The 25053-nt window shown below is 39.6% G+C and overlaps 1 protein-coding gene across 1 annotated transcript in view; it reads left to right on the top strand.

The window, feature by feature from the left end:
- TPH2 (tryptophan hydroxylase 2) overlaps positions 1-25053 on the top strand; it is a 66477-nt gene that overhangs the window by 9029 nt on the left and 32395 nt on the right. The window contains exons 5-8 of the mRNA XM_071549955.1: positions 510-577; positions 6822-7018; positions 8746-8881; positions 15268-15394. Coding sequence (XP_071406056.1) covers positions 510-577; positions 6822-7018; positions 8746-8881; positions 15268-15394 — 528 coding nt within the window. The remainder of the gene's footprint in view (positions 1-509; positions 578-6821; positions 7019-8745; positions 8882-15267; positions 15395-25053) is intronic.

Here is a 25053-nt window from a genome sequence, read left to right as displayed (position 1 = left end):
AAGGTGTGAGCCTACTGTAGCCCACGAGGTAGAGTCCTTCCTTTGTAACTCAAACTGAAGCAATATGCCTATTTGGTGCTGGAGGCTGATGGTTCAGCCTCTAATGTTTTGGTTAAAGTGGCAAATGCTGAAATAAGAATCTTCAAAAATTAGTTGCTTATGATCTCTAGGTGCTTGATTCTAGTGAAGAAAAATATATTAAGGACATAGGTATATTATTCTGCTATGTGCCTGTGTGTAGATTTCCACTCAGATCAAGGAAAACCCAAGTGAAATGAAAAGCCAAGAAAAAAGTTTCCCTTTTCAACATCTTGGACGAATGACTGTACCTATGCATAGAATTGTCTTGAAACATCTCCTGTGGGTCTTCTGTTGCAGCCCAGTACACAGTGTTAATCAAATACAATGCAACTAAGTACTAAATAAGCACTGTAATGATTTATTTTATATAAATCTTAATCTTAATTTTATGTCCTTATTGTAAATTACTCTCTTTTTCCTTGCTTAAGGGATTTAAAGACAATGTCTATCGACAGAGAAGAAAGTACTTTGTGGATGTTGCCATGAGCTATAAATAGTAAGTACTTGCATAATTTTTTCCCATGCTGCTGACTAGTTAGAATTCATGCTCTATTTAATTCTGTGGAATAAAGTTTAACGGTAGACAAAGTCATCTTTTGAACTTAGACTAGTTTAGTGTGGGCTATAAATTACAAACCTGATGCTTGAAATCTTGTTACATTTTTAATACAGGCAAGTAAAGCATTTGAAAGGCAAGCACTCTCTCTTCAGCATTTTATTCACAGCTCCTGAAATTTAAGAAAATATTTTACAAATGTTTGTGTGTCTTACTGACAAACTGACGTACTTCTATATCACACATATATCCCTACATAGCTGGAAGAGCTCACTAAAACCCCAAGTGATTTTTTTCTTTAGATGCACATACTTTACTGGGCTGAGGCCAGTTGTATGAGGTTTAGCAAGACCAAGTGCCCAGTCCTGTACCTGGGTTGCAACAACCCCAGGTAGTGCTACAGGCTGAGGGAAGAGTGACTGGAAAGCTGCCTGGTCGAAAATGCCCTGGGGGTGCTGGTCAACAGCATCTGTGCAGTGTGCTCAGGTGGCCAAGAAGGCCAGTGACGTCCTGGCTTTTATCAGAAATAGTGTGGCCAACAGGACTAAGGCAGTGATCATCCTTCTATACTCAGCACTGGTGAGGTTGCACCTTGAATCCTGTGTTCAGTTTTGGGGCCCTCCCTACAAGAAAGATATTGACGTTCTGGAGTATGTCCAGAGAAAGGCAATGAAGCTGGATAAGGGTTTAGAGAGTAAGTCCTATGAGGAGCAGCTGAGGGAGCTGAGGTTGTTTAGCCTGGAAAAAAAGGAGGCTTAGGGGAGACCTTATCACTCTCTACAGCTACCTGAATGGAGGTTGTAGAGAGTTGAGGGTTGGTTTCTTCTCCCAGATAAAAAGATGCAGGACAAGAGGAAATGGCCTCAAGTTGCACTAGTGGAGGTTTAGATGGAATATTAAGAAAAAATTCTTCACTGAAAGGGTGGTCAGCCATTAGAGTAGGCTCCTGAGGGGAGTGGTGGAATCAGCATCCCTGGAAGTGTTCTAAAGGTGGGTGGACGTGGTACCTGGGGATAAGTGGCAAACATGGCAATGCTGGGTTAACAGTTGGATTTGGTGATCATAGAGGTCTTTTTGAACCTTAAAAATTCTGTGATGCTACTGGATACTGCAAAGTACCATTTATCAATTTTGTGAACACAGCTCTGTTACAGCCATGCCACTCTGACGTCTGATCCTGTCAGATCTCAGAAGGCTAAGCAGGGTCAGCCCCAGTTAGTGCTTGGATGGGAGACCTCCTGGGAATACTGCGGGCTGTAAGTTCTAGTTCTGAGGACTTCACAGTCACTGTCCAAGCTCGCTTGGCTGTGGCAGGTGAACCTTAGGAGTTAAAGGGTGGGGCCAGTTCTGTGCATGCTGTGCCTCACCTGAAAAATCCACTACACAGGCTCGAAGGACACACCCACAGGGGGAGAGCCCTTCCCAAGTTCGTGAAGCCGAGCCATGATGACGGACACAGCTCCAAATTCCTTAGAATTTGGTCAATGCCTATCTCTGTAGTGTAGCTCATGCCTGTGTGCAAATACACAGCATGTGTTTCCTCATTTTGATTTTTTTTTCCATTTCAAGTCAGTATTTTCAATTTCTACAGTCCCTGGGAGTTAGGAAACTTTCTATTCTACCTACAAACACCTACTGTGTTGCAATTTTCTTGTCACAGAAGCATTCAGCCAACTCTAATCCTGCTGTAGGTTTTATTTGCAACAGGCTTAAGCCCTTTCTCAAGGGAAATAACATACTAATTTCATGGTCTTTTTCATTTTACCACACTTTTTCAGGTTTTTAATTGTTCTCCTTTGAGATTTCCACCTATGTTGTTTAAAGAGTATGAAACATGCAGTTTTTTTCTCCCTTTATAGAAGGCAGGTCCTGTCAGGAACCAATTGAAAACTGGAAATTGAAAGTTTTTCTGTATAAGGCTAGTATACAGCCTGCAGAAGGCTGAGGGGACAGTAGGATTAACTCTGCTTTGTGACCATATAATTCTGATTATAATTCTCCTTTACTGTTGTCCCATTGCTGTCATTAAGCTATTACCAGTCTGACAAATGTGTAGGTGCTAGTGTTCATTCCCCTTTCTTTTTGCCCACAGTGGCATTTGTTTAGCTGAGTACTCATGACATCCATCCAGCACACTGAGCTGCTGCCTGCTGGGGGAGGGTGTTCATTGGTAGAGAAGTTCTATAGGTGGCCCAGGTAAGTCCTGGGTTTAGCCACCTTTCAACTGCAAATTGAGACAGCTTTTCTGTTTGTGTATTTCCTTGCAGCTGATTGATTTATTATCTTTTTTTTTCAGTCTGTTGCTTGCAGTAAAGTTAGTGCTAGCATTTATTGCAGTGAGAAATGTCAAGTGGATACCTTTAGATGAGGGTGAGTTGTGTGTGCTTCCAGGCTCTTTCAGTAAGTTGGATAGTTCTCCCTGTACCCATGGTAGTAGCAGCAGTGCTGTGCATTTCACAGCTGCTAATTTGCTGGAAATACCTTACTCCCTTTTCCCTCTCAGCTAAGTGCTGAAAATGTCATGCAGCTGGCTTACTGAGCAGCAGGTGGTCTTCTGCTTCTAAATGTGGGTTTTCTTCCACCCTGAAACCAGTGAAAAACATCTTTTCACAAAATCATATTAAGTAATCCTGCATATTCCAAAAAATCCCAGACAGATAAAGGAAAGGGAAAACCTTTCTCTTCTTTAGATTTTGAAGACTTATGAACCATTTTTGCATGCACATTATAAAAATAAAATAACTAGATATTATTTGGGGGCCAGATCTTGTACTTCAGCAGAACTGCTCAGATATACTCCTTTTTTCCACTGATCTTTCCAAACCTTTAAAAGATTTCAAACTTGTCCTATTATGAGCAGAGAGAAAACAAGAGGCTTCAAATATTCTTAGCCATGGACCACAATGACTGAGAGACCAGCGCTTAGGGCAGTTACCTAATGTGTCAAAATCTCAGTCATACTTAGGGTCTCCTGCAATGGTTATCCTTAGTCCCCAGGATGTGCCATATCTGCTGGTATGCACAGTCAGTCTGTCTCTGGCTATCTGTGCAGAACAGCCCAGAGAAACACCCTTGGCATGGTGTTGCACCACAGCCTGGGCCATGCTGAGGAAAGGCAGATCAGCTCAGGGAGGACTTTGTGCTGCTACAGCTGATCTGTTTCTGCTACCCATGCTGTGGAGCTCAGAGTTATAGGTGTCTTTACGCTACATTGCAATCTCATAACATGCACTTCTGAGGTCTAATGGCTATTTACTTATTTATACAAAAAGCTGCTTTCCTTGGGGATAAACACCTCTCAGTGTCTTCAGGTAAGTGACCTTCCTAATCACTTACTGAGGCTTGATGTGTTTCCACTTTTCATTTTCCAGCATAAAAAACCCCTACCCACACTTCTTTCCTTAAAAAAAAATAACAAAGAGATTTGACTGCAAGGAATTGGCTCCATAAAGAGTTGTTGAGTTGAAAATCCCAGATCAGCATTTCCTTTATGAATTGTGACTGTTCTATAGTGGTAGATGCTTTGCTTTGTTTGAACATAAAGTGGTGTCTGTAATGGAGAGAGAAAGAGAAAAAACTAAGAAGTGAACTTGAAGGAGCAGATGTTTGCTGGAGCTGGGCATTAAAGGGGAAGACTTGTTCAAATAGAGCACAGCAGTGAAGATGGGCTGTATGAAATAAATGGACCAAAAAACCCCATAAAAAACATATTCCTCCCTCCTTCACTTATCTTCTATACCAAAGATAGTGAAAATGTATTAATCTTGCTAATTAGTCCTTTGAGACTGATTAGGGATTGGAAAAGTGTTGAGAAAATTAAATCTGGAGGAAACATATGATATTTAAGAGGGAATTTATAATATGAGTTGATAGTTCATGTCCATGGCAAAATGGAGAGACCCTATTTTAATAAGGAGAAATAAAAATTCAGATTAGGTTAGTTTGTAGAGTCATCTCACTCAGCCACAAGGAAACTGGCTATGCAGGGTGGCCATTTCTGTGATTTATTGAAATGCTGGAGTGCAAGGTGGGTCCTGCTTGTTGAAATAAGAGGGTAAGAAAAATGAGGTTTACAGAGCTGAGGGGAAAAGGCATAGATCGCCCCTCAAGTGTGGCTGCCTTGATTCTTTCAATAAAGAAAGCAGTATCATGATCAGCTGGAAATAAGATCAGTTCTCCTAGGCATAAATCCTATTAAGGAATTAATGTTTGGTGAACCTTACTTCAATACCAATGAATTAATTGAAACAGCAACTAAGTTATAAATGTTTTAGTGAGCCATGAACAAGCTTCAGATCCTTGATTGTGTTTATGTCTTTCTAGTAACAATAGAAACATGAGTTTTTCCACTGGTGCATGCATATCTTCCTCCTTGATGGGCCAGTGCTGACCCGTATTGGCAGGATCCGTGGTCGAGGTCAGGCCTAAGGAAAGGGATGAGGCAGGGTATTCTGGTAAACCCAAGTGGATGCAATAGTAGCCTGCTTGTTTCTCTCACGTGTGGTACAATTTAGAATAGTTGTGCTATGCCTTCCATGAGCTGACAGGCAGCTTAAAGCTGGTGAAGTGTTAAGGGGGAAGGCAAACACTAGACCTGAAAGACTGGCTCCCAATGCAGGATGGGAATGAATCCAGTGCAGCTTCTGTGGATGAGAAATACTTCACTAAATGTGTTGCAATTCTTGTCGTGTCTGCAAAAGAGTGGCTGACAGGAAACTGGCCAATGTATTCAGTGAGTCCTTAGCAAGTACAAGTACCTCATACAAAGTAGCCTTTGACTGACAGGTAACTGCCATGGATCAAAATCCTTTGATATAGTGAAAGGCAGCAGGATTAAATGGTAAGTTTTCAATAAAGATGAGGGGACAGCAACAATGAATGTAGGGCAGATGATCCTCTTGTATGCATGTAGGAACTGCATAGCAGCAATCAAATGTGACATGAGGGCTTGTTCCTTGTTACATTGTATGGTGGAGACAGGATTACAAACCGGGCAACAAACGCCAGCAAACCCCCAGTTCTCCTGCTGCAATTGGATTCTCCTGGCCCAATATGCCTGTTCAGCTGCTGTCTCTGGTTCTGGGGAAACTGCAGCACTGGGCTGGGAGTACCAACCTGTGGCATGGGAGTGGGAGGATAGGACTGATGGAGGGGAGGAGGATCCTGTGAATCTACCTGCCAGTCTGTATATCATCATTACAGTGCAGCAAAAGAAGATACCTAAAGAGAAGGCAGATTGCAGAGATTACATATAATGGATTGTGAATATTAAATCCAGAGAAAGATTAAAAAATTTCTAGGGGGAATTAATGACATGAGATGATGCCCCATGACCATGGCATGGGAAATTCCTTACAGCTAAGTAAGAGTTCTTTGCACTGTTCATACTCTCAGCTGGTTTTGAGTTAGCTGTAACGACTCAAGGCAAATCTTGGATGTTGGAAACAACTTAGCAGGTACCCTGGAAGGCTGCTGTTTTGCAATTTCTGTATATCTTTGTAAAGGGAGGAGGGCAGAGGAACAGTGCAGAACTAAAAAAACCCAGAGATGTATTTACAGGCTTCGTTTCACCTAGGCAGATGAAACTGGCTCTGAGATGAGCTTCCTTATGATGTAGTCCTGCATGAATTTGGGGTTCCAAACATATCTGCACATATAAACAACAGTCTAAACAATAAATATATATTTTTAAATTGCATCCATACATTTCTAAGCATCTATGTAATTGCCTAATCTTCACTTTGCAAAATACTTGGTAATGATGCTGTGTGAATATTACATATTTTAAAGAATGCACAGAGCATGCAGTCTGCTGAAGGTCTTGCTGCTTCTATGCATTAGATGGAATCAGCTGTCCGCTTGCAAAGGCATCATTGGCAATAAGTGCAGAAATACTAGTATGGTGTACGAACATGGCATATAAGAAATCTACCTTTCTACTATGATATGTACAAAGATTAAGAAAGAATGTGAATGTTTAATAAGAAATACATTTAAGAAAATGATAGAATATGTACATCATAACATCGAGAAATAATTCTGAGAAAATAGCATCTAGTCAATTTAAAAGAGTTTAAATAGTTTTAATAGTCTGTTTGCCTTTATTTAAATAATACTTCTTGTAGAAATGTTGCTCTCTGTAGTCTGTCTAGAATCAGATGTATTTTTTCTTTTCTTTTTACAGTGGTCAGCCCATTCCTAGAGTGGAGTACACAGCTGAAGAAGTTAAAACATGGGGGGTGGTATTTAGAGAACTGAGTAAACTCTATCCCACCCATGCTTGTCGTGAATATTTAAAAAACTTTCCTCTCCTGACCAAGTACTGTGGTTACAGGGAGGATAATGTACCTCAGTTGGAAGACGTTTCTGTTTTTCTTAAAGGTAAGATTCATATTTGGTTTATCAATAGATAACAGTTTAATGAAAACTCTCCTTTTTTTGTTAGTATGGAATATAAAGCACATTAAACAAAAAGACTCCCAGTATTATCGGTGGTCTTTGGTTTAGCCTGAAGTATCATTCTGGTTTTGGTATCCTCCATGGCAGAGAGTTTTTTGAGTTAAGAAAGCAGTATTTGTACATATTTGCAAGAATGAAATTGAGAGAAATTAAACAGCTGAACATGTAAAGCATGATGTTATCTTGCACAGGGAGAAAAGTCCTTCAGTACAATGAAAAGAAAGCTGAGTTAGTTCTGTTCTCTCATTGCGACAGGTTGAGAGTTCAGATAAACACAGTGGGCATTCCCCAAATATCCAGGCAGGTAAAAGAAGGAGTCAAATAGCAAAATAACTGAATCTAAAGAGGAGTGCAGGTGTGGCACCTTGTTTCCTAGCCTGGCGAATATGAGGTTTTCCTGAGTGCAAATGAAGCTAGTAATTAAATTTTTATGTTGAAAAAAAATACATGGGACACTGTAGTTGACCTGATACTTCTCTTTCATTTTTAAAGGATCAGAATATTACATATTTAAGTTTGAAAATAGTCTTATTTTTCATCTGTAATGAAAATCCATCCCATATGGAAGATGTGGCAGACATGAACCTGTTGGGTTTGGCTCTAGAGGAAAACCCACCAAGGAGTTAATTTAAGATTTTTAATTTCTCCTCAAAGGGCCCTTCAGATACATACACTTGTTCCTTAATCCTCATGCTCAGGAAATAAAATATTATAAAGGTGGGTGTTTGAAAAAAAAAGTATGCTGTTAAGAGAATAATTAGGAGAGCATTTTGTTCCAAATATATATGGAAAATCTTTAGCTAAAAGAAATACAGAATTTGTAATGACAGTCTTACTTTCCTCAATCTGTCCGTGCTTCATCCATAACTCTTGTTTGTGAACACCTGCATTTACTAATGGCTGACTCATCGTTCTTTGAATTTAATTGTGTCCTTCTGGGCCTTTCATACATTGGGTCATGGTCTCTAAGGAATGATGTCAAATTGTACAGGTTCTTTCTCTCTAGGTAGAAATACAAAATCTCAGACTTCTTTCAGAAGTATGTTCTCAGACTACATACAGCAGTGGTAGTATCTGTTGCAGGAAAACTTGAAGCATTCTCCTATAAAAGCTTTGAAAGAGTAAAGAATGAATTTTGGAGCAAAAATGCTTTTTAAAGTCACTGAGTCTGAAACTGTTCCCCTCTGGGACTAATCTGACAAAGGAACACTGTTAAATATTTAAATGAGGACCTCAACTGTAAAAATCAGTATTTTATTGTCACAAATAATATTTTATCTGTAAAAATAAGGACAGATTTGTTTTAATCCTATTCTGTTCTGTGAGTTTTTAACATATTTTACAAAATTCATCTGATATGAAAAATTTTCTCCTATTTAATACAGACATAAAAATTTTAAGAACATCACTTACAGTACCTTAGCATTCTTTTCCAGACAAAGGTATTTGAATCAACTTTGAAATACTTCAAGCTGTTCTCATTATACATAAGACAGCAGTGCAAAATACTTGCACATAATAATTGACAATGATGTGTGGTGATCTTCAGCCAAGGTTCTTCATGTCACGCTTCTGGTATAATATTTATCAACAGATTTGTCACCAGAAACTGATATAGTGATATAGGTCTTTTATTATCTTCACTTCAGAAAGATCTGGCTTCACAGTGAGACCAGTTGCTGGATACCTGTCTCCCCGTGATTTTTTAGCTGGCTTAGCATACAGAGTTTTTCACTGTACTCAGTACATACGACATGGCTCAGATCCTCTCTACACACCAGAACCGTAAGTTGCTGCATTTGCTTTAGTACCGAAAAAAATATGCTCACTAGATTCTTAAAAAACCCAATTGAATTTGTCAAGATTGAGGATAGTAACCTTCCTACAATAGGAAGGTTGATGACTGGAGCATAAGTCCTATGGGGAGAGGCTGAGGGAGCTGGGGTTGTTTAGCCTGGAGAAGAGGAGGCTCAGAGGTGACCTCATCACTGTCTAGAACTACCTGAAGGGAAGTTCTAGCCAGGTGGGGGTTGGTCTCTTCTCCCAGTCAGTCAGCAACAGGACAAGGGGGCACAGGCTTAAGCTCTGCCAGGGGAAATTTAAGTTGGGGATCAGAAAAAAATTCTTCACAGAGAGAGTAATCAGGTATTGCAATGGCCTGCCCAGAGAGGTGGTGGATTCCCCATCCCTGGAGGTTTTTAAGCTGAGATTGGACGTGGCACTGAGTGCCATGATCTAGTAAATGGACTGGAGTTGGACCAAGGGTTGGACTTGATGATCTCGAGGTCTTTTCCAACCCAATCGATTCTATGATTCTGTGAAAAAATCTTTCATGTTGGTGAGTCAGAACTTAATTAAGAGACGATTTTGATGACTTTCTGCAAGCATCTTAAACAGCTGGGTAATGTATATAATGGGTCAAAAATACTGTTTGGATTATATTTAAGTGGAAAATAGAGTTTTCAAGTAAAAATTTTGAAAAAATGTCTAAAATTTTATTTTCTCTTGGACAGCTGGAACAAAACTGGGGAAAGAAAAATGCCCTGAATCTCCTGAAAAACATTGCTTATATAATTATAATTTGTACTTCTGTGTGCCCGTATTCCTTCTTTTGAATCAGGCTCCACAGCTAAACTTCATTTCTCTCCTACAACACAATGGAAGAAAGTAATGAAACATTATTCTCTCACGAAGAAAGAATATTAGATGTGAAGTCTGTTACAGAAATAAGTCTGTTGATAGAAATAAAAAACACTTTAGTTACGACTTTCACGGGGCAGCATTGCACCTTTTCCAAAACAGAAGATTGCAAGTTTGTATGAAATACTTTGGCATATGGTCTTTTGATCAAAAGTGGGGAAAAAGAAGATCAAAGTGACTGTAGTTCTTGTCTTATGTGTTCTGAGCAGGAGTAACAGAAAATACATGCAAGTTAGATAATAGGGAGGTGGGTTTACCAAAGGCATCTGCTGATCTTCTAACCATAGGAATGACATTTTTGCAGTGAGTCAGTCATCAGGCCGTTAGCATGAAATTGTAGCCGTGGTTTAATCAGCTTGCACTACTTGAGTGTATTTGATTGTTGCCTGAATTTACACAAAGGATTCATACATATATATTCAGCTCCAATACTGTAAATATTTGGACTCATGCCTAGCTTTGATTTCATGAAGCAACAGCCAAAACCATGGAGCAATATTTTTGGATATAAAAGGTTTCATGGAGCTGCATATAAAGCTGAATCTAAAAATGCATTAGCATTATTCTGGCAGGAGTCACCAGGTGGTGCTGTTAGACACTTACCTACCTTTTTCCTCAGCATCTGAACAGGGCTAAGTATTTGCTGAAATGCTCTAAGGTTAGTTTTGTGTATGTGTTTATTTTGGGAAGGAAGTGGTGATCCCTGAAGGAATTCACTCATTTTTGTAGATGCCTAAAATGGAAGAAAGAACTTTCCAGACAATATTAGTATAGATAAAATAGAAAGCAGGTCCTTTAATTAAAAGTGCTTTTATGTGCAATATATGCAAGTGCAGCACACAGGATAAGGTTCTTACAAATTTATAACACTAATTAATTATCATATCTAATGGATACATCCTAGCCAAGAATTGTCCACCCCCAGAACCTTGCTCAGGTCTGCTCCTTGGCATGTCTCCCCAGAACTGAGTCGGAGGTCTCAAGACCTGTTACTTCTTCACCATCATCATCTGCACATCACATGCCTTCTTTGGAACTTCTCCAAGGTTTCTGGGCCTTCTGCTTTGACTGCAATTATATCCTTATTATGTCCTTCTACATTTGTGTCCTAAACAAGATATCCTTGCTAAAATCTTTCCTTGAAAAGAACATTAAAATTTCAAGGATTTCAAGAATTAGATTTAAACCATGAGAAAGGGGTTTAGAAACTCTTAACTGCAATTCTAACGTGTTGGAAACTATACAGCTATATTGAAAATCTGTATGCTACAAATCTTAAGGATTTTAAGGCATCACTATAACCTTTGTAATCAGAATGTTACTCTCCTAAAATTGTAGCCAAATTGCTACAATGTAAAAGAAGGTCTTGGGTACGTGATACTGAACCTCTTCCAGTCTATCTAAAAATACCTGTAGATATTTCAAAAAAATAAATGGCACTTAGGAAGTACCAGGTTTTGCACCAATGATTTCCTCTCCTGTGGGAAGCCAGTTTCAGACTGCAGCATGTACCAATGTTCAGCAAAAGAATGATGACGTTTATTAACTTAGTACAAGCTAGAAGAACATATTCATCTACTGATAGGAGATTTACGTACATAACTCCAACAGGACAGAAGGAAGAAACATCTTCCAAGAAACAATGAAGTGTGTCTGTGCTTTTGCTGCTGTTTTCTGGTTCACTGATTTGTGTATTTGAGAGCCCTGTAGTTTTAAGGATGCTGCTTACATTCAGAGTTATGCAGTAGATCATAGCTGATCCTTAGTAGTAATGTTTTTTTATAACCTTTCTGGTCATGCTATCTGGAAAGTCACTGAGTAATAATAATAGTTCAGTTAAATGAAGGTTTTTATTCCTTATTTGGATTGAACTTAGAAATCTGAGTTACAGTCTTAACACCTCTAAATATGACTAACAGAGGAATTAAACTGTCACTTTCTAATGATGTTATACTCTCTTCTTGCAGACCTACTTGTTCACATTAGTTAAGTAATGTGTACTAACTATCAGGAACTCCACAGAAAAATCGCTTTTAAAATGTATTTAGTGTTTTTTGATAGCAATAGAAAATGTTACCAGAAGTGCAGAGTGAAATCCTGGCTTTTTAAAAAATCAATAGCAAAACTGAATTGACTTGAGTGGGGACAGCTCTTCATCTTCCACAGTAGATGCAATGCCCTGAGATCTGCTGGTTGATACATGGGGCTATAATGAGGTTTGCTGCAGGTCCCTGGCTGGTGAGTGTTGCATTTCAATGATATAAACCTGGTAAAAAGACTCCCTTTGACTTCAGTGGGCTTTCCATCAGATTTAACATGCAGGCTATAGAGCTAGATACAAATTAGAGAGTTCATTTGCTTTGATCTGCATCACTACAGTAGGCAGTTTAAAATATTTCTTCCTGATTTTCATTATGTTTCCACTACATTCACAGAGCTATGTAGATTTCCTCTGCCCTGCTAACTAATTTACTCCAAGAAAAATCTTGCTGTAAAAAGTGCATTACAAAAATCTTATTTTCTTGGAGCAATGTGTGTGAATGAATTAAAGGAAGTTAATTATTTTCTGAATGAAACAAAACAAAAGAATCAAGCCTTAGTAGTTAGGTGAAGACTTATGTTGTTTAGACTATCTATAAGGGGCCAGAACTGGCAGGGAAGTCTAAGAGACTCCAATGACAATCCCAAATGCTGGTTCATGTTTCTGTCTGAAAGATTTTATGGGTTTGGGTGTTTTTAGTCATATGTTTTTTGCTTCAAGCTCTGCTCTTTATAACTGCACATTCAAAATACTACTTTGCATGGTTTTAATGGAGGAATCCACAAGCTAAAGGCAGGAGAGAAATATCTTCTGCCTTCTCATTCTCTTCTCCTTGCCAAGAGAGACAAGTTAATGGGATTAGGCTTTCTCTCTTCTCATTTTGTCTGCAAGGATGGACACAACAAAGACCATGTGTCCCAGGGCAGAACTGGGAATAACACATCTGTGCTTAGTTGTTAATGGGAGTTGTGGCTTCAGCACAGGAAAATAGAGATGTAGACACTTGCTTGGGTATCAATAGCAGTGATGCTGTGGTAGAAGCCTGCCTGTGGACAAGCGTTCTTACCTGGAGCCAGAAATTTGGAGCCAGTTCCACTGTATCCTCTTTGCTTTTGTTGTTTGAGCTACCGATACAAAGCTAAGTATATCTGGACTGATGCAGTACAGTGCCGGTGCTCCAGAGAGTGGGCATTGTGGCGCATTTCTGTGTTGGAAGATGGTGGTTGGAGAGGTTGTGTTCCTCCAGTGAATTGATTGGTAGTGGGAGTTCTTGGGGTGTATCTGTCAGACTGTAAACCTAATTTCCCAGCTGTCCTTTGTATTGCTAGTGAGCTAAGTCTTGCAGGAGATGGTAGAAGAAATTTTTGTGACTGGAACTGAACTAATTAAAGAAGGGTAATTAACCTTTGATGATGATCTGCTCAAGTGACGCAAACCACTTTTGAACAAAGAAATGAATACCCACCAGAGCTAACCAATTTTTCAAGTCTGAATTCCAGTGAGAAAGGGACTCCTGTCTAACGTATGGATCTTGTGGAGTGAGTTACTCATATATGAAGTTGGCTCAAACTTGCCATTCTCAGAGTGTTGCTTTTCTCACCAAAAACTGCTAGTATAACATGAGCAAATGTTGCATGCATCTGTCAGTGAGGCCTTTTGGACTGAGAAGGAAGGCTTGAGTGTGACCCTTGTTGCCGTAAAAGTCTGTAAAAAAAGACTCTGAGCCAAGTTTTGTAGGAGATAAGATAAAGGGCGGGCACTTTAATGAGCAGCCCCGCTCATCCAGGAATACACAGACGCGCGTATTTGCAAGCTCTAAGTTCTATAGCTTTTATAGTATAATCTATCCAATCACTACTGTTCACATGTCCAGTTGCACCTCTGTCCCTTCCCAGTTCCCACCCCTGTTGAATTGGGACTGGGGTCGTTGGGACCCTCTGTCTTCATCCACCTCCTCTTCTTCAGCACACAAAGGTTCTTTGGACGCTCTTCAGGGCTTCGGGTCACACTGCTCCATGTTTATGTTCTCTCTGATATTCTTTCATCTGGTACCTTGAGAAAGAGACTAAATAGCTGGCAGATCTTAGCTGCCTGTTCTGGAGCAGGGGTAGAGATAGAAGGACTTTATACTATAAGCTGCTAAATATTAATTCACTAAAATCTACAGCATTACATTTACTGTGTTCCTAAACTCTACAAAATATGAAAATTGAAAAATCAAAACCCCCCTTTGGCATCACCCTGCAGTACTGGAACTATATTTGATAAGCTTTTGGTGAGGCAGACTCGGAATACCAAAAATGTTAATCTTCATTTGCATGTTTGGAAATCACTGTCTACTACTACCTACTTACACATAGTTGGTGCAGACTTCTTGGTGAAGATACTGAATAAGAAGCCTTGAAATTATATAGAGGTTGTTTTTCTGTTCATGATTTATCTGAAGTGTTGGATTCTGTGACTTTTCAAACAAAAATAGTTCATAAAAGACAAATTGGATGATTCTGGGTAGAAGGCAGAAAACTTGATGTTTTCTCTCTGCCTTTAAAACATTTGTTTACAGCTTAGGATAAAAAAAAAAAGAGAGAGAGAAATGTCTTTGAGGAGACAAAAGCAAAGGAAATGTCAGATTGGATTTTTAAAGTGAACTTTACTACCAAGTCCATTATTTCCTGTGAACAAATGCAGCAAAACTTTCAGAACTGTTTGAGAGCTTTTGCAGATGATGCATGTGCACTTTCGTTAGCAGTTTTTGTACACTGATGTCTGCACTTTGTCATTACTAATAATGCACTTACAGATGTGAACATTTCATTTCTGAAATGGTTTGAGTTCTCTACTTTTTCTGAAATCCCCTTCCTGAGTAGAGAACTGCATAATGAATGTACCCAGTAACTGCAGTAGCATCTCATGACTAAATGAGAAATTAAGCACACAGAAACCTCTGTAAATATTGCCCCAAATTTCTAGAGCCAAATGGCATAATGTTTGGTGTGGAGCCCTACTCAGGTACGGAAAGGGGAATGGAGAAGAGGAAGATAGAATATATTGCATTTTGAACTTGATTCATGTGTAGAGAAATGCTGAAAACTGTACTTGTGGGACTCTGGCTTTCCTTTGGGCAGTTCAGTCTTCATGTCACTAAGTCTGGAAGACAGTCATGGTCAGGTTCTCCCACTCAACTGGAAATGATGAGAAAATCACAGAACAGCTGGGGTTAAATGCCATATAACGTATTTAACAGAGGCGAATGTGTGTGTTTCTATATACACACAGAAACCATTCACAGGGACTACACTGTAAAAACTGTTTCATTGTAAGACTTAAAGTAGGGGTGAGACCCATGTAAAATGGCGTATGTTAAATTAATTATGGAATTATTATGGTATTAATTTCTGTAATGACTCTCTTTTCATTTCCATTCCCTTAGGGATACATGCCATGAACTCTTGGGACATGTGCCTCTACTTGCTGATCCCAAGTTTGCACAGTTTTCACAAGAGATAGGACTTGCTTCACTGGGAGCATCCGATGAAGATGTTCAGAAATTAGCCACTGTGAGTCAAATCTTCTTATGGCATGCTCTCTCATCTGTCCTCCTCTTTGGTCGATGAAGTGATGTGCATTGTCTTGTTAGAGCTGACTACATTTTTCAGTTGACTATGATGTGACAATTACAGAACTTTAGGTATCTTTACATTGTTTTCCATAAGACCGAAGCCGATCACACTAGGTGGTCAGTTTTACTTTTTAAGTACAATAACCACAACTTTCAGATGGATTTTATCTACTTGAAGGTGCTGAAAAAATAAGGAAGGTAATATTGGAAAAAACCCTGACTTAAACCATTTTGGTGTGAGCACTCATCTCTGCACTGCTAGTTCCTCCATAGGTGGCCACTTTGGCTCACAGCACTGGTATTTCTGTACTCACTGTTCTGTTTTGCAGCTGTTCATTGTATTGCAGTGTGTGGTGGATTTTGAGATCACATTGCACCCTTGCTACTGCTCCTATTGGAGAATGTGTAGTTACTAAGCCAAGGCTGTGCAGCAGTAGATCTAGACCAAGTTCAAGTGCCTCAGACAGCTGGGAGATGGATTCTACCTTGCATCAAGTGAGGTGCAAACCAGTAGGTAGTGTGAACTGGAAGAGGTTGTATGTTAAAGGTGTTAGATGCTGCTGCAACTGCAGTCTTTTTGGCCCTTGTGTGGCAGACCTTGTCAAGTTGTCAAGACTCTCAGGTCCTGACCACCTGTCAGCCCTGCTTTGTTGCCATATTGCCATAACTCATACGCAGCCCTTTGCATTGTGATGTTAGGTTAGTGACCCCTGCTCTATACAACTTGCTCTGTTTGCTTGTGTTTAATGTGTTTCCTTTTGTGGATCCTGTTAAAACCAATGCTGCAAAGAATTGCATGAATTGTATTGGATTAAAAGACAGCTCTATATGTAAATATTTTACCTCCTGAAAAATTTTGTGAGATCAAGCAGAAGAATTGTTTACTTTCAAGCTTATCCAGCATACTACTGCTTTGTATCACAAAAAGCATGGTGGGGATTTAAAGGGTTGCAAATAACAGCATTGAAGGTAGATTCACATAAGGTGCAATTAAACTGTAGAAGTTTTGATGCACTGGCCTAGCAGAGACTTAGAGTCCCATCTGCCAGAAAAGGTGTTTGTACCATTTTTTTTTTTTGATTTGAATCCTGGAGCCCTCCAGAAGAGGCCACTAAATTTAGTTAATCAAACTGGCTTCACTCCTTAGACAGGCTCTATGTCTTGCTCATGACAAGCTCCTCTTACATACTTCATGGTGTGTTTCTTGATTTTTTAGTAAATGGCTATGAAGAAGAAAATGTTTGTGTGGAGAAATTAGGAAAGTTTTGTGGCTACTTCCATGATTGCTAGGAAGGGACTTACTAGAAAGCAGACCTACCTTGACATGACATGCAGTCTCAAGAGAAACTATCTAAATGGCTGTCTCTGTAGGTACTTTGAGGAAAATGGCGTGTCCAAATACTTTACCCACAAATAACCTTGGATGACATGGGCCTATTGCAGAGGACAAAGTTGGTACTGATCTGTTTGGGTAGAGATATTAATATAAAGTGACCTCTTAATATTATATAAATGATTTTACTCCTCCCCCTCACAGAATTTTCCAGTTATGACTGACTGTGTCATCTGAACAATGAGCTGCTACTGAATCACAAAGCCAAAAATAAAAGAAGACAGCTGAATCACTTTCCCTTATCACACTGAGAATTTGATATGAGTCAAAGTTGATTTCTCCTCTGTTGCTGGAAATAGCTCTTTAGGTGGAAAAGACATTTAGAAAGAGACTTAAGGTAACCCAGGTGGTATTTTTTGTAGAAGCACAGTGAGGGGCTGTACTACCCTGGGGCAGATGCTTGACAAATACAGAGATGTTCCTTGCCCTAAAATTCACAATGTAAACAGCCAACTTGAGAGCAAGTAGAAAGAATATCTCTCGGTGATGAAGGTGAGGAGGCCAAGAAATTTATTCAGCTGGGCACCAAATGTCACCCGAGGTGCTGTTAACTAGCTTTTGCAACATTTGGTTCTGTTTCCATTCTAGATAAAAAACAGATATGTAGCAAGCTGAGAAATGCCAGCCAAGAGTCTTAACACAGAAAAGCTGTGCAGGTTCCAACGAAGTGAAGGGCAACTTCAAAGTAAATAGAGAAACAAATGAATGGTGAGAGAACATGCATATTAATGAGTTTGAATCAATATGCCCCAAGCAAGCTTGCCATTAGTGTGACCTGTTTCAAAAGATAGTGACATTAACAGCTGAACCATTACAGGGAGGACAATGGCTTTAGGCAGAGAGGAAAACACCTCTTAGGAATTCAGATCAGAAAGAGAAGAATTATTACAGGTGATTTCGTAATCTTTTGTTCCATTCCGGTCTCAAAAAGACATCATGTATCAGCTTTGATAGATCTTCTCTTTGTCCCCATCAGTCCTCAGCTGCAAAGGAAAAGTCTGATGCTTTTGTCCCTGCGGGTGGATGGAGGACAAGCTGGAGCACAGTGCCTGGGCAGACTGGAAGTGTTTGGTAAATTGCAATTAGTCACATCTGTGCAGCCCCACTGAGGGCAAGAATTAAATAGAGGCATTGCAGAGGCCTTGTTGCTGGCTAGCTGGAGGGAGAAGGATGGCTGCAAGGGATGAGGGCTGAAAAGAAAGTATGTAAGTTCCCTTCATCGTCTTGGAGTCTTGTAATCAGGTGGGGGAAAGGAGAAAGGAGTTGCTTTTGCTTTGTCATGAGAGTCCAATATTGAAAGAGCCAAAAGACTGTATTTGTAGTGGTTTATTGAGAAATTCTATTTCATTTACAATGTTTTAGGAGAGTAAAGAAAGAGGAAAAGAAACAAAAAAGTGACTGAGAGATATGTTACTGAAACAGAAAAAATCTTTGCACAATCCACTTTTCTTGCTTGTAATGTGATATAATGCATTTACTGTTTGAGGAATACAATATTGGCCATGCATGTCTGCATGATAATTACTACCATCATCATTACTCATGTCTTGTGCTGTTCTATGTGATTTTCTAAAACCACTTTTGAGCTGATTTTTCAAGCATGTCTGGTCTTTCTATTTTCACATAGTACAAAAATAAAAAAGGCTGTCTTCTTTGCTTACCTATCAAACCATAAACTGTAGAGGGGACTTGACATGAGGTGTTTCAACTAATTTATATAGTATATAATTTACAACACATTTAACAGCACATAACATAAGGTTTTGTCAGGAAAATTGTACAAAAATACATCTGGGTTTACATTTCAGTCTTACCTTGTAATTTGTGGACTTGGGAGCCAGAGAGCAGCTATCTTAGTAAAGCTGCAAGCTGATAAGCAGGAATCTACCTCCCTTGCTAATGGCAGAAATGACATCCAACTCCTGCTAAGTTGTTTCAGCACAGCTCAGGTTGCCCCTTTGAGATGCAGTATGTATAGGATGTGTTTGTGTAGGTAAAATTCAGTGGGCCAAATTAACTGGTGATATTTCAGAAAAGAGGTTAGCAGAATGCCTTTGTGTGCAGTTTATCACTGAATCTTTCCACACAAGAGTTTGATCATTAGGGCCTAATTAGTTGCACTAAGTTTTTTCCCAATCCTTTCTCCCTGCAAGTTACATTTTAACATTCAGTTCTTTAGAACTGTAAAACTGTTGCCTTTTCATCTTTCTTTTTAATAGTTATTCTTGTATATTAACAGCATAGGACAGTAGAAGTCAAGAAATTTGTTCTTGTTCTTCCTACCCTTTGTGTGGAAAACCACAGCAATTGCTTATGAATTTGAAGAAATTGTGTGTGATGAGATCTTGTAAATGCATTTCAGGCTTTTTATGGATCTAAATACATTATCTTGCCTGGGTGGTGACTGAGGCTAGTGGTTCATTTCTGGAGGTGACTTATCTGTGAATGTATCACAAACAATGTATTTAAAAATTATATAGTGGGATAAAAACAACATTCAGAACTGCCTCTCTGGGTAGTGCTAATTTCTGTGAGTTTACTTGCCTGTCTTCCCTCAGGATCTATGTTACCTGGTCTTGGCTTTATTCTCATCCTTTTCCCATGCTGAATGACTGGCACATAGTTCAGGACAACTCTCCATTGTGCTTGTTGAGGAGATAACCAGAACAAAAGAAATGGGAGCATTGTGGGTAGAGACTGAGTAGCAGGTGGTAACTTTGGGAATATACAGCATTTGTGCTCTCTCTGGACAGAACTGACTGTTGCAGTCCCATCTTCACAAACACAGATTAGATTTCCAAAAGGGCAGTCTGATAGTGCTGGGCCATAAGTACAGTTTGTGAACTGGATTACTGTATTCCTTCATGAATGAGTAAATGTAGCTGAGAAGAAAACTAGGAAAGTATGTGAGATTTCAAACATTCCCACTGTACAGCTGAAAAGTCAAGACTACTTGTGTGTTTCTCATTTGTAGTTACAGAATGATAGATAGGGAAGTAAGCTCCATTATAGGTCTGTGACTGGCTCACCTGCTGAAGCTATTCTGACACATGAAAATACTTGTGTTGGCCAGCTGAAACCTGGTATTACAGCTCAAGAGCTGTGGCAGTCCCTGACCATGCTGAAGTTTAACATTCAAATCTCTGCTTAGTTGTTTTTCTGTATCCAAATTGCATGTTGTATATGTGTGACAGAGGCCAAGAGTGAGCACACTGAGTGCCTTAAGTCCAGTGGTGACATCATGGAGTTTCTTACAAAAGAGTTACTTTCAGCTACACTTGTAGTTAGTGAAGAAAGGAGCTGTAGCCTGAAGAGCTTGGAGTGAATATGACGTAAAAACCACTAGAGTAAATTGTGATGGGCTTTACAGGAGACACATGAAATTGCTGTGGTTTGGGCTGTGTGTCACTTGGGGAAGATGAATGAATTCCCATGGGAAAAGCTTGGACTATAAAGCTGCAAACTTATATGATGGATCACTGCAGTGAAACATTGTCCTGCTACACAGCATGAGACTCAAAAGTCTATGATCCATATTGTTCATCAGTAGATGGCCTGGGCTATGTTTGTGTCCTGGCTTTGACCAAGCAAAACTGCCCATATGCAGAGGTATTTGCAAATTGCCCAAGTGCAAAACCCAAAACTTATAGAAGAAGCAGAAGAGGAACCTGATGAAACTTTGTGGCTTTCTTAACCATTCCAAAGTCACATGGACCCTTTTGAATTAGGACAGAAGGATAACTTACTGATGGATTACTTTCTTTGAGTGGTGAGATGCTGCTGGGCTCACCAATTGCTGCTCTAAAACCATTCTGAAATTTGTGGGTTTGCTCTGCAAAATGTTATAATGGAATTAATAAAAAGTAACAGTCTCCATTTTTAAGGGTTTCTTTCAGTGATAATTTTTGATAAAGAAGCTGAAGCACTGATATGAAGTGCTTCCTAGAGTATGCATAATCAAATAGGTGGGCAGAAAGGATAGTGCATATATCACAGAATGGGACTAAAAGGGGAAAAATGAATTTGTAGATTACAGAGATCAATATTTAATATTTTAGAACAGTGCAGTGTTCTCCAGCAGTGCATTTTTACATTCATCACGTCAGAGATTTGTGGCACAAGAAAAAAGTTTTAGCAGAGGTAGCTAACCAGCTTTGTAGCTCAAAACCAAGTGGCTGTGTATCACACAAAAATAAGATAGCACTCCAGAGAAGTTACTACAAGGAGAACTTGAAGAGTTCTGTTGCTGGGATGGGAGCAAATGTGCAATATTTTCTGCAGGAATTGTGATAGTCTGCTAAAGCATTTGTTCTGGATTTGGAGAGATATTCCAGGTTTGGATCTGTGAGAATTGCTGTGCTGGTCAGGCCTGTGGCTGGTGCCTTGTGCCCAAGTCATAAATAGCTACTTAGGGGAGATATAAGAACAGCATGATGATCTCCGTTTATTTTCAAAGGTTTTCCAGGCTTCTGACCATTCAGTAACTTGGGCAGCTCTTAAACCAAATGCGGTTTCTATGTATTTAGTTAACATGAAAGAGTTTCTGTACAGAAACAGCTGTCTATGTTTGAAGACATGTGATTTTTAGTACCTGCAATCACTTTGGCAATGAGCTCTACGGCTCAACTATTCCCTATCTAGTAAGCTGTCTCCTTTTGTTGTTTTTAACCTGATTCCTACTAGCTTTTTCGTATTTGAAGAGAGAACTACCAAATCATCTCTCTAGGCTTTTAGTATGCCATCATAACTCCACAGAACGCATTTTCTTGCTTAGTTCTCTCCTTTCCTGGATTGAAACCCAATAGTTTGTGTAGTTATTTCTCATGCTATTGGGGATGTTGTTCCTTCCCTGAACCCTTTGCAACTTTCCAGCTAGAACTGGAAAGAAAGGATAACAAGTCACCAGTCTGGTGACTGGAGCAGGGTAAACAAGCAGTCTGAACTATAATCTGAGTTTTGTTAAAGAGTAGCACTGTGGAGTTAAGTCAGTTTGGGATGTGCTTGCTATAGAAGTGGGACCTTTTGGTATGGTTGGAAGAGTGAACCTAATGCAGAGCTGATACAGTTTGCTGCTTAGTGGTGGGAGAGAGGCTGCATGTAGGAGGGAAGTAGGATTCAGTGGATCCATCTTGCATCACTGTTCAAGGATACGAGTCCCTCCAGTTTCTCATCAGCAGAAAGTACAAAAGGTAGGTCAGGGCAGGATGTATTAATGTGGAAAAGAAACATAGAATAGAATCTTAGAATCTGCTAGGTTGGAAAAGACCTCTGAGATCTAATCCAACCTTTGACCTATCATCACCCTGCCTACTAGACCATCGCACTGAGTGATAGGCCCAGTCTCTTCTTAAATACCTCCAGAGATGGTGACTCGATGACCTCCCTGGGCAGCCCATTCCAATGCACTATCACTCTTTCTGTCAAGAACTTCTTCCTAATGTCTAACTTAAACCTCCCCTGGCCCTCTTCTTCTACTGTTTGTTGCCTGGGAGAAGAGACCAATCCCCACCTTGCTACAACATCTTGTGCTTTGGCCTGTGTCTTTTAAAGTCGAGAAGGTGAAGGAGGGCTCACCTGTTGCTCTGAAAGAGCCCAGTTGGTCAGGTCAGTAACCTGCTTCTTGAAAGCATCTCAGGTTACCCTAACAGACAAAATTTTCTTCTCAGAACTAACTAGAAACAGGGTTGTTCTACAATATGCTTGTAAGTTTGTATACTTGGGCCCAGCCCTGTAATGAGTGAGCTAGATGTGAGAGAAAACTAATTTGACTTAATTGGGAGCAGGGAAGAAATTAGAAATTTTGCTATAGAAATAATAAAGCTTCTTTTAGACAGGACGTGATTTATGAAGATCAAGCCATAAGCACTTAGAAGCGCTAAAGAAAAAGGCTCTATTAAAATAACAAATTGCAGTCAGGCACTGGATTTGCTTTTATTTCTTGTAGCATTTTGTTTCCAGAAGTGGTTAGATCATAATCTGTGAGGTTACTGAACTGCAAATGCAAATTTGCATGCACTCAAGTAATACATTTTGACATATAGGTTAACAAGAGAATGGTGCAAATTTCACACAGCACTAGCTTGCTAATTACATTTGTTTATTTTCAGAAGCAACTTCATTTTCATTAAGAAATTGCAGATTCTGCAATAGTAATCTTTGCTGGTAGTTCAATAGCTTACGTTCTGAATTTTTGCTCTGCTGCAACAGTAATGAAAGTAAGCCTGAAAAATAACTTCAGAAAAAAATGTGAAATTTAGGAGTGCATGCAAGTGGCAAACATCTGCTGATTTGGTGTTGGATCCAGTTGAGATAGGTTGAGAAATATGTGAAAGGAGTCTATGAATTTTGATAGGGTTTTTTGCATATTTGTTTTCCCTTTTGACCTAGAGTAGATAATGTACTAGCAAAAAGGCATAAAGTGTCTTTTATAGAACATATGTAACTGGGACAAAAGAAAGTATCCAGCATAAGCTGCCAGTGAGCAACAGTAGGACAAACATTTTGTGTAACAACTACAAACAAAGTGCCCACAAATTACAGAAATAAAAGTTTAAATAATGGGGGGGGGGGGGGGAAGCAATAGAGGAAAGGCATATATTGCTACTGCTCTTGCTGACTCCCTCTGTGCTCTCACCAGTTTGTAGAAGAAAAGAGAAAATCCTAGGCTCTGTATTGGTATCATTCTACTGACACATTATTTGAGTCATTTGTACAAGACATGGACATCCTCTGGCAGCAGCACACAGGTAAATGGGGAAGTGAAATAGTTCAGCATGTGGCAGTTCATTTCAGCCATCTCCAGGTCTTGCTTAGGACCGAGGGAATGTCTATGCTGTGTGTGTACAGGTGGAGGAGTTGGCTGTACCCATGCTTTCCATGGAGCCAGAGCAGCTGAAGAGTTCTGTGCAAAAATAGCTTTGATGACTGCAGTAGGATTCTCTGGGGAGCAGCTCCCTGAGTGCAAGTGCCCACTTACCTGGCTGAGACCAGTGGTGTTGGGGTGGACCAGCTCCAGGTTCCCCTTGCTCAGGGGTCTGTGCATTCTTCTGCATTGTGTGGTGCAACCAGGACTGCCACCCTGCACACCCAACCTCCCTTCAGGGGTTGGTGGTCCCATCAGGAGAAGAAAGCCAGGAGCCTTTCTACATTCAGGCAGAAACCAAACCAGTTATGTGTAGTCACAGAACCACAGAATGGGTAAGGCTTGTAGGACCCACAGTGGGTCATCTGGTCCAGCCTCTCTGCTCAGGCAGTAAATAATTTTCTTTCCAAAAGGGACATTCATACATGTAGCTACCATGCATACATCAAATATTATCTTATGAAAAGAATCTAAGAATACGTATCTGTACAGGGCTGAAAAGACCCTTAACTTAGTGTTTGCAACCATGTGCTAACCTGAATTGTTTAAATATTTGTTCAAGGACTGGATTTGCTTCATTTGTTTGATCTAATTCTTTCATCCAGCACAGGTCTTGGATATTTTCTTTGTGTGCACAGATTAAAGTATGGAAGTAAGACAAAATATGGCTGCTATCCATAAAGAGCTAACTATACCTAGGGCTTAATTACTTAATGCTGAAACTTTGGAAATGGTTCTTGTGCCTGTGGTCATCTTTCTACCAAATGGCATGAAAGTCCTCGATGGAATATCATCCCATGAATTTTTAATTGAGATATTTTTGGGTGATTTACCATAATTATTTTCTAAGTATAGCATAATTATATATTTATAGGTCCAACAGTGATGCTGCAGAAGGCCAGGAGATACTTTGCCATTTTTTTCAATGAGTTTAGGTTCGTGGCCTAAATACTAACCTCATTTCTATGTGTACTGTTTCCTAAAAGATAATAGAGATGTACACATGGAAACGAAAGTAGAATTTGTTGCTGTAAAATTAATGTTTATCGTATACTTGCCAAAGCTGGTTATTTAGGAATATGGGTTTTGTCGGGAAATTAGCTCTGGAGTACACATGATTTTGCAGTTGTGCCTTTTTATTTGTCCTAACTCATGTAGTTAGCTCCCTCTTAGAAGTGGTAGGCCTTCTGAAGTTATTCTATAAATGTTTTTGTTTTATTTGTTGATGATTTTGGAAAGTTAAAGCAAATACTCTAAGTCTGAGAGCACTGTTGAAGCCAAAGAAAAGGTTACAGAGAAGGGCCTTGTGACAATTAGTTTTGGTGGTTTTGGTTTGATTCCC

This window comes from Pithys albifrons, chromosome 3, assembly GCF_047495875.1.
Source record: "Pithys albifrons albifrons isolate INPA30051 chromosome 3, PitAlb_v1, whole genome shotgun sequence".
Lineage (NCBI taxonomy): Eukaryota > Metazoa > Chordata > Aves > Passeriformes > Thamnophilidae > Pithys > Pithys albifrons.
This window is presented reverse-complemented; position numbering and strand designations above follow the sequence as displayed.